At 34.4% G+C, this 21,176-nt stretch overlaps 2 protein-coding genes across 2 annotated transcripts; both read left to right on the top strand.

Moving 5' to 3' along the window:
- The first annotated feature begins 1,820 nt into the window (after positions 1-1,820).
- LOC110794634 (agmatine deiminase) lies at positions 1,821-8,447 on the top strand. The gene is made up of 11 exons (XM_021999604.2): positions 1,821-1,993; positions 2,574-2,669; positions 3,310-3,423; positions 3,525-3,614; positions 3,738-3,804; positions 4,200-4,255; positions 4,334-4,412; positions 4,820-4,954; positions 5,725-5,957; positions 6,584-6,742; positions 7,982-8,447. Exons 2-11 carry the CDS (start codon positions 2,583-2,585, stop codon positions 8,066-8,068), a joined length of 1,107 nt encoding a protein of 368 aa, XP_021855296.1. The 5' UTR covers positions 1,821-1,993; positions 2,574-2,582; the 3' UTR covers positions 8,069-8,447.
- A 773-nt stretch (positions 8,448-9,220) lies between these two features.
- LOC110794633 (uncharacterized) lies at positions 9,221-15,903 on the top strand. The gene is made up of 6 exons (XM_021999603.2): positions 9,221-9,721; positions 10,117-10,259; positions 12,195-12,338; positions 12,722-12,907; positions 14,461-14,585; positions 15,314-15,903. The coding sequence occupies exons 1-6, from the start codon at positions 9,511-9,513 to the stop codon at positions 15,537-15,539; spliced, it is 1,035 nt and encodes a 344-aa protein (XP_021855295.1). The 5' UTR covers positions 9,221-9,510; the 3' UTR covers positions 15,540-15,903.
- Positions 15,904-21,176: the final 5,273 nt, after the last annotated feature.

Here is a 21,176-nt window from a genome sequence, read left to right as displayed (position 1 = left end):
TTTGGATGTGTTTACCTTGACTTTAGCAATGGACAAGTTACTCGACTAGAAAGAGAAAATGTACAAAAGACGCTTGCGTTGGTAAGCAGATGTAGACGGGAAGTGCAGAAGAGAATGGAATAAGTTCACTCCAAGAAAGAATAAAATAACCTAATCACATTGGCAATTTGGCATCTGTGTGGGATAGATTCTTTTAATCAGCTGATGGAACAAACTCATCCTAGTAGAATAAAGAGTCAACTTGGTGAAATGGAAAATAATGTGAAAGCATGGGTGTGTCCAGCCTTTCTAAACATCGGTTTTTTTTTGTTAGAAGTAATTGGATGTTCCAAGAAGACAAGCTCACAATTTAATAAGTAAGAGCATCTTTAACGGCGTAAGCTTTGAATTTGTCAGAAATTACTGAAAATTAGAGCGAGTAGCTATAGCGTCATTTTGGATCAAGAGCTCTAACAAAAGAAATTAGCATAGGCTAACCATGGGACATATCCAGACAACAAGTAGCATTGGCTTACCGGTAACTAATGAAGAGCTTGTTGCTTAGGATGAGGTTAGGTGGAGAAACTTAGATGATACGGGTACATTGATACGCTTAACCAATTCTCATTTAGCTTTACCATTAAATATGTTCTAGTCATTGCTTGTTGGAATCGTTTAGCTAAGAACATGGGCATTCGGAATCTAGTTTTTCACATTGACAATCAAGCTTAAATATAGGTTTTAAACAATGATAATTATCAAGGAGGGGAGTACTATCATATTCCGAAAAGTTGCCTGAAACTAATAAGTTCATCAAATTGGGAAGTAAAAGTTGCCAATTGCTATCGAGAAGAAAACTGGATATCTTGTTCATAAAGGCTCATAAGTTAAATCATTTGATCTGGGAATATAATTTCTTTCAGACTTTGATGTATTTGTTATTTAGCTAATATTTCATATGAATCTTTCCGTATTTCCTATATTTGGAATTATACTCACTATGTCCCTAAATGTTTACTCCTTTAGATTTTCACGGTCTCCAAGACGCGATTTAAAATGTAAATACCTAAAGGTCTATGTGTAAAAGTAATAGAAAGTTGATAGTCTACAATTATGCATTGGTTTCTACTTTTTAAAAGATAAAGTGTCAGGGTTGAATATGAAATTGGAAATTAGGGAAAATAATAATAATAATAATAATAATAATTACAAAAATGATATACAACTACTCCGTATGTACTTAGAGAACAGTTCAGTTAATTAGAGTAAAAACTATTACTACTAATCTACTATGTAAAATTTTGTAAAGCTTATTTCCATGGAGTTATCTTATTTGGATTTATACATTGGTGTGTGTGAGATGTTGCTTTCTAATAATTCAAAATTAATTTACAAATGCACCTCTCAATTTATTTGCAAGATGAGGGAAATTTTGTTCAACAAGAGACATAAAGTCCTCTTGTGTTGGGTGTGGAGATAGAAATAATTACATGCATCTTAAATTTCTTATTAATTTCTTATTGCGTAAACTTCTTATAGGTATATACTTTATTCTTTGTGCAGCGGATAGATCCAAGACTTCTTGATACTTTTGGAGAAACAATAGGGAATGGATAGTCACCGGACAATTTGGTTCATATTACTTCATACGGAGTAACAATTTGTAGTTAATATGATTAAATAGGATTGTCGATCAAGGTTCATAATTCTTTTGTTCACATATAATACTATATTATTATGAACGTACTTTGTAAGTACCAAATACTAAGTTCAGTTGTATAGCAAACACGTGCTTTAGTATTCCTAAACAAGTCAACAACCCATTACGTCATTTTTGTTTTCCAAAGATTATTTTATTTATATTCTCTACACCTGGCTGATTTTATTTATTCGGGCACTCCGGCGTTCTCCTCCTCTGCGGTTGCTCAGCCCCTTTCAGCCTCCCCTCTGTTCTTCACTCGCCGCTTATTCCTCCACGGTTCCGCCACTCTTAACTGTAGGCAAAAAATTCTCCGTAAGTCACTAGCTCATTTACTCTATTACGGAGTAGTCTAATTGGAATTCATGAATTGTTTATTTTGATTGAATTTCGTATTTTCGACTGTTAATTGGAGAAAAATGTTCAATAAATTAAAGAAATTGAGATTAAAATTTTAATTATGCGGGTGTGAGATGAGTTGGAATGATATTTAGGGGAGAGAATTGCTTAAGTTTCCAACAAACTTTCAGGATTTTGAAACTTTTGGTTTGGCAAAGATCATTTTGCTATTTCTAAAGGAAGGAAGTAGTAACTCGCTAGTCATTAAGAAAACCCAGTAATTGACCAAGTGAGTTTATTCCTAAGTACCCTTGGTATTGTAGTATTGGACTATTGGGTAAATTAATGATTTCAATTTTCCTTTTTAAAATATACTTTGTATTTCGTATTTTATAAGAATAGTAGTGGGCTAGTGGCTTGACTGCATATGTTATCCTCCTATATATATATTCCATTCATCCTTTTCTAGCTTTTTCTGCAAGTGTTGAAATTTTGCAAAGGAGTGCATTTGTTAAAAGAAAGTAAGACAAAGCTTTTGTTGTTGTTGATGTTTCAGTAAAAAAAAATGGAGGAAACAGGGAAGCCAGCACAACATGGTTACTGGATGCCTGCTGAATGGGAGCCCCATTCTCATTGTTGGATGGGATGGCCGGTAACTCATCTTCTCTTTACTATTGCTATAGTACTTCTCTATTTCTTTCTTGATTCATTTTAGATGAATATTTTCCAACTGCTTCTCATTTGTTTAGTTCTTTGATTAGCATTATGCTTCCGAGTTTACGATCTGATCTGCTTAACTAAGTCCTCACCTACATCTTTACCAAGCGCCGGTAGCAGGGTTACATCATTACCAATGTTAAATTTGAAAAGAATTTGTATGAATGTTCTGTTAATTCTTGATGTTTACACTCATCTAGTTATAGAAAATTGGTGCTGTCAATTTTCAACAGATTCAAATCATATATTTTTGTTTAACTTCTACATTATAATGAACCGAATAGAACTGTTTTATTGAATGGCTCATGCTTTCAAAACTATTTTATGAAGTAGCAAATGGATGTTGCTATCAGGCTATATTGCTATAAATCAATTGGAAACCCTCTCTTTTATTGTAGAGGTACAGGCGGGAATCTCTTTAGAGGCATGGGATAATGTTGCTGTTTTTTATTAGTAAATAGGAGACCTTTCAGGTTATACCTAATATATCTTCCTTTTCATATTCAACTGACTACGAGGATGTTGTTCTTTCCCGTGCTCGTTGATGTTAATTTTGTGGATATTTGTGTTAACAGGAACGACCTGATAATTGGCGAGATCATGCAGTGCCTGCTCAGCGTGTCTTCGCCAAAGTAGCAACTGCAATTTCAAAATTTGAGCCAGTCACTGTATGTGCTAGCGCTGCTCAGGTCAGTAGGTATTTCAATACAAGTTATGCCTCTATTTACAATATTTGACAGTAGACACTGAATAGGTTACCAACGAGAGCTGTTTTGTATGAACTGTACAGTGGGAAAATGCAAGGAGTCTATTGCCTCCCAATGTTAGGGTTGTGGAAATGAGTATGAATGATTCCTGGTTTCGTGATTCAGGACCTACTGTGAGTCTTACCCTTCGTCCTTTCAGCCTGATTACTTTTTATCAAGGTGTTTGGTTTTCCTGTCATTTATAATGCCTAGTAAATTTAAGCAATGATTTTCAGCTAACATCACTTTTGAACTAGTTTGTAGTAAGGAAGAACAACACGAAGAGTGTAGCTGGAATTGATTGGACTTTCAACAGTTGGGGTGGTAAGCCCCCCATGATTCTTAAGAAGTATTCTTTTTATGATATAAGCTTTTCTAGTTTAAGTTTAGCCTAATGCTACAGTACAAATGCGCAATTAGTGTATGCTTCAGCACGTTCCAGCTTCTAGCCTTCTATGATGTTCAGTTGTCGCTCTTTCGTATCTTATATAACATCAAGAGTTGTGGTCTTGTAGACTGTGTTCTTAGGGTCTGAATTGGCATACAGGGGAGTGATCATTCAAATTACGGAGTATGTTTTTGTGGTGTGTGTGCATTAACTACACATTGAAGTTTCTTTGCATCCTAAATATGTTTTGAAAAGACATATTGACTTCTTGCTTTAGATGTCTTGTTTTAAGAAGAGTTATCCTGAGTTTGGTTGTTCTTATATCTTTTAGGTGTTGATGATGGATGCTATAAGGATTGGAGTCATGACATTCTTGTTTCAAGGAAGGTTAGTTTGTAAGACAGGATCCCTAATGATGACCATTTATCATCTAAATGTCTCTTTACTGTTTGCTATTTCTGGTAGATCTTAGAGATTGAGAAGTTGCCAAGATTTCCGCATTCCATGGTTCTAGAAGGCGGCAGCATCCATGTTGACGGGGAAGGTAAATATTTTTTCTTTTTAGTTCTTGAAGGAGAGAAGCCTTTTATTGTCTCTTTTCTAGTACTGTCCTTTCTTTTAATCGTCTAAACTTCTTTTTTTCTTTTGATGCATAATTTTTTTTTGTGGTTGGACAATGATGATGTTGTGTACGATATGTTTCAATGTTTATTGCCTTCTAGGTCACTGTTCTGGCAGTTCAATGTCCAGAATTCATGCACTTCATTGGTTCATTCACCATAGGTTTAGATTCATTCATGACTGTCAATCGGAATTTTACTTGTCATTCACAAATCACAAAATCCATCCTCTTGTTTGAGGATCGGATGCCTCCTACATCACTGATATTTCACTTGTATTGCGGTCGTGTTGCTTATGTTTTGTGTTCTTATTTTATCTATTTCCTATCAGGAACTTGCCTCACCACTGAGGAATGCCTCCTAAACAAAAACAGAAATCCTCATATGAGCAAAGAACAGATAGAGGATAATCTCAAGGAATACCTTGGAGTCCAGAAGATTATATGGCTTCCACGAGGATTATATGGTACATGTGCTTTTTATATGATGTACTCCGTGATGTGGTTTTGAATTGCGTATATTTGCATGCTATTCTGTATTTATGGTTCTCATGCTCTATGTAAAGGTAGGTGATAATTTATTAGCAGGCCTGCATGTGTCATTATATTTTGCATGGTCATGCGGCCTCAAGCCATCCCATGTGCTAAGTGGTTTAAGCTTTCTTTGTCAAATTGCTACAATTTGCTCAAGTATCTTAAACAAACTACATGATGGTGGTTGGTAACAAACTACAAGTATCTTTGTTGTTAATTGTTAGTCATATGAGATTATCTCGATTCTAGACATCTTGAAAGATGGCCAACAAATCTACAACTGATTATAGGATTTAGCTTCCCCATATAATTCTGGTGAATTGTTGGAAGGCATGATGAACTCTATTCACATTAAATAACTATTCTTGTCTAGAGTATACGAAGTACTCAGAGCACTAGGCATATTGATTAGTTGATTACCATTTCTGATAATAAAAAGCATTTCTTTTTACTGCAATAAGTTCGTTTGGGGGGAAAAGGGGGTCGCGTGAGGCAGTCTTGACTTCTTGTGGTGAAGTTCTCTTATTTAGTGTAAAAATGAGGAAATATTAAGTTCTGGCATCTTTTAGATATCTTCCTTACAATATGGCTGATGTGACAAAACACTTTTTGTTGTGAGCTGAGGGCTTATGTGCGTGGCTTTTTCATGTTTTATGAAGGTTTCATTTTCTGTGTTATATACTAGTGTGTTTTATTTTTGCAGGTGATGATGATACTAATGGTCATATAGATAATATGTGCTGCTTTGTGAAGCCTGGGGTGGTGCTGTTATCCTGGACAGATGATGAATCAGATCCACACTATGAACGATGCATTGAAGCCTTGTCTGTTCTCTCTAGTGTCACAGATGCCAGTGGTAGAAAACTAGAAGTTGTTAAACTTCATATCCCTGGTCCTCTGCATATGACAAACGAGGAATCAGGTGGTGTCATCCAGGTGAGTGGATTGGGTTCCGAAGTAGATAAGTTTTCTTGGTCACACATGTGATTAGGTGACAACAAATTGAAGTTACAGCTTTCCTGAATCCTTGAAATGATATTGGACTCTTGCCAATATGATAATAATCCTATATAGCGATCTTTGAACACCTTTTCCTACATCTCATGATAGTTTTGTAAACGCTTGGCAGATGTTAATCCTAGTTACAGTCTTTGTTTAACAACAAAAAGTTGATGATTCCCATTTCGTATGTTTTGTTTTGATTTTTCCATTTGTTCTACTGTGCAGCAAGATTATTCATTTTCATTTGGTTGATTCTCTTTCCATAATCCTTAATGCCTTGTTGTTTGGCATTTTAATGGCAATGTGCCAAGTGAGGACATCTTTCCCTTGCTAATAGTGATCCTACCAACATAAATATGAATTTATTCCTTTGGAAATGGATGCAATTATGAATGAACTTTTGTTCGTGTGCTTAATCTTTGTGCATAATTTGTGGTTGTGCTGTGTTAATAATATTGCTTTTTTCTGTTTTCCTTGATCAGTTAGACTTCTATTTATAAGTTTAGATGATTGTATGTTCCCTTGGCCTTTGAACTGAACTTGTATGTCTACTGTATTAGGATGTGGAGGCAAAACCAAGAGAGTCTGGTACTAGGCTTGCTGCTTCTTACGTGAATTTCTACATTGCCAATGGAGGGATTATAACACCTCAATTTGGAGATGAGAAGTGGGACAATGAAGCTGTTCGTGTTTTATCAGAAACCTTCCCAGATTACGAGGTAACATATGCATGGAAAATTCATGTTCTTTGCTTCAATTTCCAATGTTTGCCTGTTCTACGACCTTGTTTTCTTTCTCACATATCCCCCACATCCCTTGTTCTGTCTACTTGTTTGTTCAGCATTTCTCGTTCACTCGAATTGTCTTAAATAAGTTGACAGTAATTCTAGGAGATAATTCCAATGCCTTGTGGTCAAGGTATGCTGGTGTTAAAGTCATCATTAAGAAAGGGAAGTTCTGAACAAGGTTGGGGACTTGGGGAATGGTATGGGGTTTAAGTTTTTGTGCTTGTTGCACGAGAAGGGCAATGGTCATGCATATATTGTTCACCACCATGCTTGCAACATTGGAGTTGCCTGAGATACATCGAGTTTGAATGTTCTAGGCCTGAGAACTTTTCTAGAACAATCCAACTCCATTAATGACCTGGTTGCTAATGAGTTCTTTTGGCTCAGAATCAGCCAGAAGGCAGTGTTACAGAAGAGTTTCAAACTTTCTATCCCAGGATTTCAATACACATCCCTAAGCTGATAACTGCTTTTAGGTGTGACTGTGAAAACTCTAACAGAGAGGTGGTCATTGTGCAGAATTTTGGAAACAAGCTGGGGAAAGCCTAAATATTTGGCCAGTTTTATGCAAAAAATTAGTAGACATTTTTCGCATGTTGACATGTTTAAGAGAGAGTAAACCACTACCTTCTGAAGTAAGAGTATCTTGAAGGTCATTTGGAATTTCTTCTTGCTTCCTTCATCTTCGCTATTCAAAATAAGCCTCCCCTGTTCCCTCACATTCCGGAAAAGCTAGGAAAAGACTGTATGATTTACGCAAGAAATATAATGGAAATTCGAGTACACAGAGCCAAGTTTTAAGAAAATAAGAATAAAGTAGGCACCCGTAAGAATCCTACCTTAAAAGCAAAAGCTTTGATGAGATGCTAAAGGACAATCAAATGCTAGACTTAAAGCTTTATGTCTCACCACTCAATATACATATTTCTATCCCGTATTTGCTTTTACCCGACTCCTTTTGTTGGTACAATCGTCAATAAATCATAGTCTTCCATGAGGACTGCTTCAATTCACAGTATTTGATATTGGAAAAGATGATCACATAACTGAAATTGCTGGATAATTCAAGAGGATCATGTTCATTATTATCATAAACTTTTGCTTTGTATCCTTTTAATGCAGCCATCTTTCAAAAAACTAACTATTACAGATGGTTTTCTTTTTATACAGGTAGTAAGAATTGAAGGTGCAAGAGAAATTGTTTTGGCAGGCGGAAATATACATTGCATTACACAGCAGCAGCCGGCTATCCAGTAAAGTTGAGCAGGAATAGTACGGGAGCCTTCTGTGACTTGTTCTTTTGATGACCTCTTCGGCTTGTTTTCCTTGTTTTAATAACAGCAAGCAAAAACTATATGTTAGGCTAGCTCGTAGTGACTGAGTTTGTTTCCCATTTTCTAGTACACACCAATAGTGAACATTTCTACACACACAGATAATCACTTAGCTTGTGTGTGCTTGGTGAAGATTAAGGAATAACTAGCTATTGGCCTGTGTCATTAATGTATTATGAAATTATGAATTGTATTTTTTTACATCAAATTTAAGATTGTTTTACTGAACAGAATTGTTGAATTTTCAAAATTCAAATTAAATGGAGATAAAAATGGTGATCAATAAAAAGTATTAAATATAATCGGAAATATATATATTAGTGTTTATTTCCCCCCTACATTATTATTGTTATGTTCATTCTTAGTACACTACTCCCTCAAGTCAATTACTTGTAAGTTGTAAGTATAACTTTTCTCAAAAGGTTTTTATTCTTGAAAATGGAAGGATTTGTTTTAGTATAAAAAACTCATGAATAATAAATTGTTGGTCCTCCAACGTGAATGTTTTTTTAAAGTTAAACATCGTTTGACATTTGATTCTCAAAATAAAATAGACATTGGGACTCATCATTGTAGAAAACAAATGTTCTTATGGAAGGTATTTGAGCCTCGAAGGTTCATCCAGTCAACAATTTGAAAAGCTTATTTCCACCATAATATTACTCCGTACTTCTTTTCAATAGTCACGTTTGAGCCAGTTTGGACTATCATATTAGTGATAAGCTCAACTCAACCCATTAACAAAGCCCTTCCTAAATGTCCTTAATGAAAATTGAAATGGTATGCTATCGATTTTTCCTTAATAAAATATAATATAACCTATTTTTCCTTAATAAAATATAATATAACCTATTTGAAATTAGAGGAAGAGAATTTCAAATCGTAGTAAAATCATATTATTGTATAAGAGTTTTCAGAAGAAGGGTTAAAATATACACTCGAGTACATAATGTATGCTATTCGAACATGTACAGGATACACCCGACTACCCGAGTATAAAAGGTACAGTTTCCGAAGGGGCACTCGTTGACCCTCTAACTTGGTGGGACTCAATGACTCATTAGTCGGGAGATGTGTGTAGTCGTGTAGACGGCAAAGGTAGCAGCATCGTTTTACCCATTTCACACACATGGGCAGTGCGTAGATCTTGGAACTTAAATTGCATCTACCATCCATCATCACCCAATAATAAGCACCTCAAAGACACTATTCAAATCAATTGAAAATTTCTGTACTATACCCACCTGAATTACCCATCAAAAATTCAGGAATTTTGATTCTGTACATTGTCCGAGTGAGGTTTTGGGGAAGAGAGAGAAAGTGTGATCTCCACAGTAAGAGACTCAAATTCGAAGAAGAAGGAAAATGGGATGCTCATTTTCTGGGTTAAATGCATTATACGATGCTGTTAATGGAGGTGGGGATGTATGGATCAATGAAAATAGATTCAAGATCGTAAGGCAGCTTGGTGAAGGTGGCTTTGCTTATGTGTTTTTGGTCAAAGAAGTTGTTACCGACGCTTCTGCTGCTTCTGGGGGTCTTTCCAATAAGCTCAAAGACCCTTCTTTTATTTCAGGTGTCTTTCTCTCTTTCAATCTATTCAATTTCATTTATTTGCATGTGCATTTTTTATCCTGTTTTGAAATGGGGTTTTGAAGATTGATGGTGATTCTGCTTTTTGGGTTCACACAAAGTTCACACAAGGCAATGATGTAGACGGATTTGATCTCAGGTCTTGGGTACCAATCCTGAGATTTGAATTCTGGGGTTTGTGAGTATGAGATTGTATGAATTTTGGGATTTTGTGGGGGTAGTTTGCCAATTGTTTGATTTAGGTTCATGAGGAATTTTGATCTTAGGATGATCTTTCATGTTCGAGTTCTGTTGAAATTATGCTTGTTCTAAACATTTTATATGTTTGACTTTGATTTCTTAAAATGTGATGTGAATTGGGAATGTGTTTTGTTTTAGATGATGGGACTTATGCTATGAAGAAAGTATTGATTCAAAATACGGAGCAGCTGGAATTGGTGAGGGAGGAGACCCGTGTTTCTTCCTTGTTTACTCATCCCAATCTGCTTCCCCTTCTTGATCATGCTATCATCAAAATCAAGGTAATTAACTGCCTTTTAGGTCCTTCCCTTTTCCCCTCCCTTGAGCTTTATATATGGTATAAATCCAGATTACAAGTTGATTCAACAATTTGTCGCCTTTTGTGTTGTATTTGTGGCAATTTTGTGCTGATGTTATCATGCTGCAACTTGTTTTCAGTATGTTGAAAGACATTGTCGGTCACTCTAGTAAGTAGATGTGAACTAAATCTGTCTATGGTATGGGTGAACTCGAGCCTTCTATTAAAACTTGCTCGATGTTAACCCGGTTCAGGAGTCTCATATTTGGATATGTATTTTACATATTCAGAACTTCATGAGATGGAGGCCTTGACCGGTGTGATGTCTGCTTTAACCGTGGAGAGTGTTTTGGTGGTATGACTGGTATCTTAACCGAGTTAAGGCTCTTGTGTTATTAAGAGGCCTCTAGGTAATAGAATTCCAACTTGCCTCTACATGATGTGAAGTATATCTTCGTTTGTAGCTTGGTTTCTTAATCACGCCATATTGGACATTCTAGGCTATTACTTCACCGGAACACTGGATCATCTGTTATTAAAAACTCTGTTGATTCTGTTAAGTTTTACACTTTTACACATAGGAAACCTTGTAAGTCGTAACTAATGTTTCTGTTTGCAAATTTTTAAGCCACTCTATTTCTTTTTCAAACTAATAAGACAGTTGTTGAAGATATTTTAGTATGTATACCACTAAAATAGTATTTCAAAACCGTGATCAATTATAAATGCAGTGAAAGAATATTTGAATACTGCTTGGAAGTTGGAAATTCTTGTTCATGAATCTGGATAGAGCTGGGGCATTCATCATATCTATTGATGTTTGAGAAGCTAGTAGCCCTGCTGTTTGGGTAGAAAATGTAGGTATTTAATTGTCTTAGGGTTGGTTATTGTGTCATTGTGTGTGTCAATTAATGCCTTGCTGGCTGCAACTTTGATGTGGTGCCTCAGGGACACTTTCACAACTCTAGGAAAGTTATTTTGGGATTAGCTTTATTCTGTGCTTGATAATTGTTCCAAATTTTATTCATTAGGGATTTGGTATTACTAGCTTGTCTCTGAAGAAAAACTAATGAAATGTCTTAGAGGTGCTACTACCCCCCCCCCCCCCCCCCCCCCCCCAAACCAACCAACCCTCTTTAAATCTTTTTGGTTGGATTGTTTGCTCAAAAATAGAATTTACTGGTACTTACTATACTGCTATGTAATGAAAGGGGTTGTGATCTATTGGCCTCATTTTAGGTCTTCAATATTTATGTCATTATGGTGTGGGTACTTGACTTTGAGTCTTGAACTTTTTGTACTACCTCTGTTTTGATTATAGTAACTCATGAATCAAAAGATCCGCGTTCAGAAAAATTGCTACGTAGAACAAACTGTTACGTATTTTTGAGTTAAAAAGCTGTCTTTCTTCTTGCCAAAAATTCATGCTGATCAATGCAGATTACCATTCAAATTTTTTTGAAAACAAAATAAAAAAGGACTTCTCTTTCTTTGTCTAGTGCATGTTGATATACTTGAGAAATTAACCTTAATAATGTTTTTTTCGCATCAGGTGACAACTTGTTTTTTTAAAATAAAGAAGTTTCTCAAGTGACATGATCTTATGTGAACTATTTAAGGTTTTATTTTAGTTTTCTGGTGGCAATTGGCAACTGTTTTGCTCACCTGTAAATTGCAGCCGCTGTTGTTAAATGGAAGATTTGTTATTGCATAATACTCCATTAGGGAGCTCTACAGTCTCTTTCTAAATGCAAGCAATTTCATTTTTCTCAGATTTATGTGCTTGTTGCTGTGTAGTAAAGTTGCTTATGATGATTTCAACCATGTAGCAGTGTAACACTCTCTCTATTTTGCAGTTTTTGCATCTGTATATTCATATCTAAAATTGTCTATCAAACTTTTTGTTTGCATTGACTAGGCCACTCAAGAACAATCTTGGAAACATGAAGCGTATTTGCTATTTCCAGTTCATTTGGATGGAACTTTGCTGGACAACTCTACCGCTATGAAAGCTAAAAAGGAATTCTTTTCGACCGTGGATGTCCTCCAAATTTTTCGACAGGTGAATTAGAATTGCATTTGTTAACAACTTTCTCAGCATATTATAGCAGTTCCACTGAGGACCCTCTGTTCTTGAAAGAACTTGTGGCTGCTTCTGTTCTCGTGTTTGCTCGTTCTTTATAAAGTCTTTAGTATGATGCAAGCAATATATTTAAATTCAGAAAGGCTTTTCTTGAGATTCAGCATGAGCAGCAATGCTAGATTGCTAGGGATGTTGGCCTTCTTGCCTCATGTTAGTTACAAAATGTGCTAGCTATCCTTAATTACTCTTTCCTCATTTTCTAATACCTGGATCTGCAAATCTATAGAGTATAGATATATGACCCAGTTGGCAATATTGTGTTGTGCATCCGTGAAATTTATATTGAAATACATGTTTGTCAGCTTTGCGCAGGACTGAAGCACATGCACCATTTTGATCCACCATATGCACATAATGATGTCAAACCTGGGAATATTCTAATCACACACAGAAGGGGTCAGGCACCTCGGGCTATATTGATGGACTTTGGAAGTGCTCGTCCTGCTCGAAGACAGATTCAGTCACGTGCAGAAGCTTTACAGCTTCAGGTGCTACCTTTTTTTCATAAATCATTTTGTACTCCTGTGCTTCTATCGGATTTTATGTCATGTAATCTATATTTAGTTCATTTTTCTTGGCTGATGATTTTTGCTGACACCTCGTTTTGATTTTCTCCCTTGAAATTCTAACATTGATTTGACTCATTGTTACATGATTCGCTAGTATGAGATCGGGTACGGGTTTGCAATTCGCTATCTAATTTGCTAAATTAGACAAAAATTGTATCATTTTCATGTTGTAGTTCGCCTTTTCAGTTCGTGATTCATGTAATTAGGTAACACTATGTCTTCTAGTTGACAATATAAAAGCTTTTTAATCCCAGCTGGTTGTCTTCATTAGTTTCCGAAAGTTGAAGATATAAGATGGCTGAAACCTAGATCAAATAACTAACTCCTTTGTCTTCTTCTGGAAGCAACTTTCTGCATTTCTTTGAAGGTGGCCTTTGTTACTGTTGTGTCCATCTCACAACTGTGCTTGATATCATTTCATGAGTTCGCAATCTAAAATTTACCGAATACCTTCTAGGTCCTGATTTTATGCTGAAGCTGGATTGTTATCTAGTATCAAGGTCTACCTTTCATTGATTTCCATTTTGGAGTTGTCCCGTAGCTGTGCATTAGTTCTTTTGGTAATAATCAGTAGCCCAATCTACAAGTAGCACCCAATACTTGCATTGAGCATGCTAGACTCTTTTGGATGGAAAGTATGATATGTTACCAATGTAATGTAGTGGATCAAGCTAAAGCCAAATAGCCAGGCTCTAGCCTATACAACCAACCATAGTGAGGCAATTAAGGGTGACACTCGACCAAGTGCATGCTTGTCTTAATATAAACATTTTGATTGTGTGAGTGTTGAGTTTTTCACTTTTTCAAACAGTTGAAGTATAAGCTGAAGCGCTTTATAAAGAGTGGAAATATCTACTAGATTTACCACCTTGTCGCAACAAATTGTCAGAAAATTAATCTTTCTTCAAGTTCTTTTGTATCTTCCACTTTGTCCCCAACGAAGTATTTCTATGACTGTTGTAGTGGGTATGAAACCTTATTGGTTTCATACCCACTACAACAGTCATAGAAATACTTCGTTGGGGACAAAGTGGAAAATACAAAAGAACTTTTTTTTTTTTCTTCATTTTAAATCAATTATGCTTGTATGAGAGGCAGGGTTGATACCATTTTCTATCTAGTATTGGTGGAATGTCCTTTCTGATCAGACCTGGTGTTCAAAAGTATTTTACAGGAATATGATCATAATAGTCGGGTTTAAAAACATCATCTTGTGTAGCATAGTTGTCTGCCTTCAATAAGGATTATGATAAAGGCTGAGATGTGGTGAGACCAGGGCTAGATTTTCTCTGTGCTTCTTATTCTGTTCTTGATTGTACCTCTGTGCCTGTCTTCGGTTTGAATTTTCTTGGCCCCTCCTTATTGCGTTTTCTATGTGCTTCTAAATCTGTTACAATTGGACTTGAGAATCATATACATCTGAGTATCTTACTGTATTATAGTGTACTAAAAAGGTTGGGTACATTTTGCAGGAATGGGCAGTTGAACATTGTTCTGCCCCGTTTCGTGCTCCTGAGTTGTGGGATTGTCCAAGTCAGTGCAATATCGATGAAAGAACTGATATTTGGTCACTAGGATGCACGCTGTACGCAATTATGTAAGTACCATCTATAACACACAGCTGTTTCTTTTACTGTAAAAATCGTTATGTGACTCATCCATTAATTTCTCAACTTTTATTGCCCTGTTTGAGCATTTTCCTTCTGGTTTTCTTTATCTTATGGAGTGAAGTTTTCTTCTTGATCTCGTGGTAAAGTTCGCTTCTTGATCTTGTCGCATTAGTTTCTGCTAGATTCCATTGCATTGATGATTGTTTCAGAGAGAGGAATGGGATATCTCCACAATTACAGTTTGAGAATAACTAGCAATTTGATTTTGCATGCTTAAGTTGACGATGTCGATCTATCAACTTTTTTATGGAAAAGTTGCAACGTAATCCCACACACCCTCATCCCAAAAAAAAGAACAACTGATTTTGTTGAGAAACCGATTTTGAATGGTGATACTTCCTCCGTCTTTTAATACTCGCAACGTTTGTTAGTTTCACGCATGCCAATGCACAACTTTGATCATATATATGTTAAATTTTCTTTATGCAAAAATTATAAAAAGTTGATATTTTGAAAATACACATTGAGACGAATCTAACAAGATCCCACATGACTATGTTTTATCTTATACAAAAAACACTACGAATAGTCAAAGTAGATTATATGAATAGTGGCAAAAGTCCAAACGTTGCGAGTATTAAAAGACGGAGGTAGTATGTTGTTAAAAAAGAAACATCTTTCTCACCGCACGTGCATTCATTGCTGTTTGTTGTAGGTATGGTGTATCGCCGTTTGAGTATGCATTGGGAGAAGCTGGAGGAAGCCTACAATTGGCCGTTGTAAATGTCCAGATAAAATGGCCAGCCGGACCAAAGCCGCCATATCCCGATGCACTTCACCAATTTGTGAACTGGATGCTTCAGCCTCAAGCTGCTGTTCGACCACGCATTGATGATATCATCATTCATGTTGACAAGTTGATATCCAAATACTCTGATTAGCTATAAACATACATGATATATATGGTGATTGGTGGCCATCAAACTCAAACTTGTATGCACAGGTGTATCATGAAGCTTCTTTTTTACATATGATTATGGTTATTATTATACTCATCACAGTTTAGTAAGTTTCATGTTTGAGAAAAGGGAGAATTGTTCGCGCGTATTTTACTGTCTATTACAAGTAGTATTTATAATAGATAATTTTTTTGGCGATAGAGTTTTGTGTAGTGAATTCAGACAGTGAACATTGTCTACTGTTTTTACAGCTACTAATCTGTTACAGTGTATTGAAGTTTATATAGAAGGCATATGCTTGGACACCAGTTTTCGGAGCTATGAATACTTGCCTCACTTCATGATATTTTCATTTTTAGATTTCATATCTATTTATTTAGTTTATTTGCGTTCTATTTATCCGATTTTCAGTTATGAACATATTCTTCTTGTAATGTTGATAATTTTGGGGAAAAAAGTCTATTCTTATTTCGTAGTGCGATTAATGTCATTATCTTATCTTCAATTAGATGTTGATCTTCATTTTATTATATCAAAGTACATCACCTATGAGGGTTGTGAGCCTATGACTGTGTCCTAGCCAACATTGATGGTAAATCACGATCATATAAAAGTGATGTAGACATGTAGTGTTGATTATCCGTACCCGATTATTTGTAGCATTTGAAAAGCCCATCAAAAAATGTTAACATTTGAAGATCAGTAACAAATGTGCAAAAACTTTCCATAAAAAATACTTGAATGTATGAAAACCTATAGGCATAGATGGAGGAGGATGTGCTACACATATTACATGCATGTGTCCTACAAAGGCAGGCTACATCGCTGATCACTAGCGGGTGTATTTGCCCATACCCGGAGTATTTTGGTCATTTCACGTATTTCTGTTGACAAGTCAACGAATGTTTTCTCCTGTCCTTAATGACAGTATTTGTAAAAACAATGACAATATTCAATATTCATACTAGAAAACATAATAATTCTAGAACACATCTAGAAAACGAATACAAACCAACAATAACCGGATAATCAATGACTAAATATTGTCAAACTAAATACAACAATGACAATAACCAAATAATCAATGACTAAATTTAATACAACAATGACAGTAACCAAATAAGCAATGACAGTATATCCAAATGACATATTGTAGCCATATATACGATCATTCCAATTCAAGATCTAACTAGTAACCATTATGAAAATCATAATAGATCGAGTTAAAAAGGCACGAATTTACACAAGTGGTGTTAAATCATAATGAATTTGTTGAAATTCACAATTGTACAAGAATTATTACCTCATCCACAAAATGAGTTAAGATCAAAGTTGGGGTCCAACCTTTTACATTTTTCACCGTTTGGACCTGCACCTTTTTTTTACACCTTTTGGGACCTACTATTCATTTTCCGACCATATTTAACCAAAGCATAGGAAAAGGTTAGTCCCTTTGGTTAAAAGTTTAAGTCCTTGAGTTAAAATCCACTTGTCACGAACTCACAACTACAATTATTTGCACGGTTTTTTTATATTTGCTCAATAGCCAATGTAAAGAGAGGAAATCAAATTATTTTGTTTAGGGAAGAAAATAAATTAATTTTTTTTAAGGAAGGAAAGAAAATAAATTAAATCAATTACTTTGACGAAAAAATGGAAATTTAATCAGATGTCTTCGAAATCCATGCTCGAAACTTGTACCTCTGTGATTACATCAAGATCGAAGATGAAATGCCGAGTTGAAGGTTGCAGAATTAGAAGGAAAAGTACCAAATTGCTGCAAGGGATACTGATTTCGGATCGAATAAGGAAATCATTAAAGTAAAAAGCTAGTAATATTTCTTCATTATCCTCAACCATGAATGTATAATATCAAAGTGGAGCCTTTTAGCAGAATTAAGCAATTGTTGATATTCTCACTTCAATTCATTCTTTGATTTCGGAAAGCTCAATAATTTGAAGATGTTTGAAGTTGTGTACCAGACTTTTTGATTTTGTTCTTTCTTTGTCGATGCTTTCAATTTTCTAACTCATGATAAACTCAAATAATGAAGTACAAGGTGGTACTCCCTTCACTCTCCATCTCCTTTAATCTTCTCTCTTTTGGAACTTTTTTTGTGAAATTATAATTAATTTTGCTTTGTGGATTTATTTTGTTGTGTTCTTTGATTATTTTGATTAAGAACTATAACTCTAAGATTTTAACGTTTTGGAAAAATCTCAAACTAAAAAAATCTTCAAATGTTGGATTTTGATTTTTTAAAATTTCTGTTTGCAATTAATTGCACTTTAATTTCTGATATGGCTATTGTATAAATAAAAAATCATTTTATCAACCTTTTATTAACCACCGGTGAGTTAACGGTGGATTAAGTGGCCGGAAAATTAGAATGAGGTCCCAAAAGGTGAAAAAAAAAAGGTGTAGGTCCTAAAAGGTGAAAAACTCAAAAGGTTAGACCCCAACTTTTATCTTAACTCTCCACAAAATTAAAAGCTCAAATGATGCAAAGAAATCAAGAAGAATGTGATTTAATCAAATAGGTTAAACTAGAAAATGATGAAATTTGTGGTATAGAGGAAAATAGAGAGAGAGTAGAAGATGATGGAGAAAGAAAATGCAGAGGGGAAGAGGTTGAAGATGATGGAGGTTGAAGATGATTTCTTTTAATTTACCTTTTTTTTTGGGCTGGGTATGGACAAATGCAATCGCTGGTAATCAGCGATGTAGCCCACCTCGTGTCCTACACATATTGCAAGCATATGGGCCGTTAGTTGCAAAATCAGCATAAGAGAGAAAAACTTTTAACCATACCCTTTCAACCTTTTCGGTTTCTACCATCTTGTTTAACACCTCGATCATATGAAAGTGATGTAGTGTTGATTGTTCCTAACTAACTATTTGTAACATTTAGAGCAATAACAAATGGGTGAAAAAATTTCATCAAAAGATACTAAAATGTATAAAAAGCCCATAGGCATGAATGGTATCTATCAATATGAAAAGCTTATCAACCATTCATGCTCTTATTCAATATTTAGTTAGACAACTAAAATCTATAATTAAAAAGTGCTCATTGTCTTGTCTCTCCTCCTTTGAGTTCTTTCCCCTAAGCGCTCAATTAATTTTCGTTCGTTAAGGGAAAATAATGCTTTCAGAGTCTCTGGAACCTATTCGTTAACCAAATTGCTCGTCAATATATTTTATTTCTTATAAGGACATTTTCCACCTATGATTGTTGTTGATTTCTTGGTTTTGATGCAAAAAAAGAATAATAATGTAACTTTTAAATTAATAAACCATTTTCCTTGTACTTAAACACTATTGCTAATATGTCGTTGAAATATTTAAACAACAAGTCAAACTTGTCTATAAAGTTTCCCTCAAAAAAAAAAAAAAAAAAATTGTCTATAAAATAATTCTCGTATTCAAATACCTCATAGTTTTCTCTTTAGAAACTGAATCTGGAGATTTTTTTTCTAAATTAAAGCTTCTCACACTCATATATATGTTGTTCTCCTAATTTTTTTTTTGCCTCTCCTAGTGAACTTGGAACTTTAAAAAGTTGGTTTTGTAGGAGATGTACATCTTGCAAAAAAAGTTTTTTTTACTTTATTCTACTTTTGATAAACATATTTTACCATCTTATCCTATTTGAACATTTTCACGTGCTCTCTCTTACGTTGTCCACATTTTTTCTTAATCCATCAATCTTTTTCCACATACAAGTATCTTTACCTTATCCATATCATCTTCTACTTGGCGATTTATACTACTCTTCTATATTACAAACTAGATTAGATCCCGTGCACGCACGGATTATGATAAGTATTTTTGACAAAATGTTAAACTAAATATCCCCAAACTACTGCATAATTATTAAAAAAAAATCAACATACTCATTTAAATTATTTATCTAATATGCATTTTATATATGTTAATATGCTAATTTGATCGACATATCGAGTGAATATATATTTTTCATTACTACAGTACCGATTTGACTAAAATATTATCAAAAAATATTTAGCAAATTTTTTATTACGTGATATCATTATTTCCATAATTTATTAACTTTTTTCCTTACGAAGATAGTTTACAAAAAAGTAGAGAATAAAAATAAAATAAAAAGATATATATTTTTGGAAAATATTTTAGGCGGGAAAATTTTACACCAGGAAGTGACATGTGTCATTCCTGGTGTCTGTTTTAGTATATAGTAAAGTAATAGATAATAGATTTGACTAAAATATTATCAAAAAATATTTAGCAAAATTTTTATTACGTGATATCTTTATTTCCATAATTTATTAACTTTTTTTCCTTACGAAGATAGTTTACAAAAAAGTATAGAATAAAAATAAAATAAAAAGATATATATTTTTGGAAAATATTTTAGGCGGGAAAATTTTACACCAGAAAGTGACATGTGTCATTCCTGGTGTCTGTTTTAGTATATAGTAAGTAATAGATACAATAGATGGTCCGCTACTTAAAACGCTACCGCTAGTTAGTTAAACCCGCTCATCAATACCTAGTATTTAAAAAGCATAACCATCACCATTTCAATGACACATAAGCAATATTAATTATTTAGATGACACATGTCTCAATCTTCTTATTCTTTGTATTTACTTTTTGTTTTTAAAAAATAATGGTCATTCATTATTCTACTTTATTGTCATTAGTTATTACATAGTATACTACTAATCTCCGTCTCTTTAATTTACTAGAATTGTACTGCATCCATCCCATATTTATAGTATTATTTGACTAAAAACACGGGTTTTAAGAAAAGTTTAATATAGTACACGTAAATTCAGAATATAGTACATTGATAATTGATTTGTATGAGAAAGTGAAATATAATACATGGATAAAGGAATATAGTACATGGAGAAGTTGTGTAGGATTTTCAGTGCATTTTTAATTAATATAGTACATGGAAAGTGGAAAACTTAATGGCCAAAAATAGAAACATGATTATAATTTTGGGACGCTTAAAATAGGATCAGGACTACAAAAACGGGACGGAGGGATTACCAAAAATTAGGATCGATACTCAACTTGATTATGCCTAAACTATCGTCCCTTACTTCATCTTCCTCATTCTTCACCTTCCCATTAACTCTCCAAGCTTAATTATTTTCAATGTCAATTTAATTCAATCCCCAAATCTTCTCCCAAATTCTCTTGTAGCATTAATTCAAAATTTAACTCACTAATAGACTTTTTGACTGATCCGTTTTGAAACGGTAGGAGATTATAGGGTGCTTTAATTAAACATTTCTATTGTTTATTTTTATGCATGCAATTCAAGCTGTAATAAAACCTCCCCCCCCCCCTCCCCCTCTGTGTCTCTCTAAGCACGTTGTTCTTGATTTTTCTTAAGCACATCGGAAGTATGTTGTTTATTTTGCTTGCTTAATTAGTTGCAATTCATTTTGCAAAGAAGGATAATCTTATAATGTATGGTTTCCATGCAAATGATTAAAAGTGGGTAAATCGTCATCGACATTTTGAGACTTTTAGGTGGGTTTTATTTGTATATTTTTGTTGCTAGGGGAACTTACAATTAGTTTTAGTTCTAGAAAAGTTTTGTCAGTATAGTTCAATAGTTA

Source organism: Spinacia oleracea, chromosome 5 (genome assembly GCF_020520425.1).
Source record: "Spinacia oleracea cultivar Varoflay chromosome 5, BTI_SOV_V1, whole genome shotgun sequence".
NCBI classification, from domain to species: domain Eukaryota; kingdom Viridiplantae; phylum Streptophyta; class Magnoliopsida; order Caryophyllales; family Amaranthaceae; genus Spinacia; species Spinacia oleracea.
The sequence above is the reverse complement of the archived record's forward strand: the minus strand, read 5'-3'. Positions and strand labels throughout refer to the sequence as shown.

Coding starts and splice junctions, on each gene's coding strand:
- LOC110794634 (XM_021999604.2), top strand. CDS start 2,583: ATGGAGGAAACAGGGAAGCCAGCACAACATGGTTACTGGATGCCTGCT. Junction 2,670..3,309: donor ATTGTTGGATGGGATGGCCG/GTAACTCATCTT, acceptor TTGTGTTAACAG/GAACGACCTGATAATTGGCG. Junction 6,743..7,981: donor AAACCTTCCCAGATTACGAG/GTAACATATGCA, acceptor CTTTTTATACAG/GTAGTAAGAATTGAAGGTGC.
- LOC110794633 (XM_021999603.2), top strand. CDS start 9,511: ATGGGATGCTCATTTTCTGGGTTAAATGCATTATACGATGCTGTTAAT. Junction 12,339..12,721: donor TCCTCCAAATTTTTCGACAG/GTGAATTAGAAT, acceptor CATGTTTGTCAG/CTTTGCGCAGGACTGAAGCA. Junction 12,908..14,460: donor CAGAAGCTTTACAGCTTCAG/GTGCTACCTTTT, acceptor TACATTTTGCAG/GAATGGGCAGTTGAACATTG.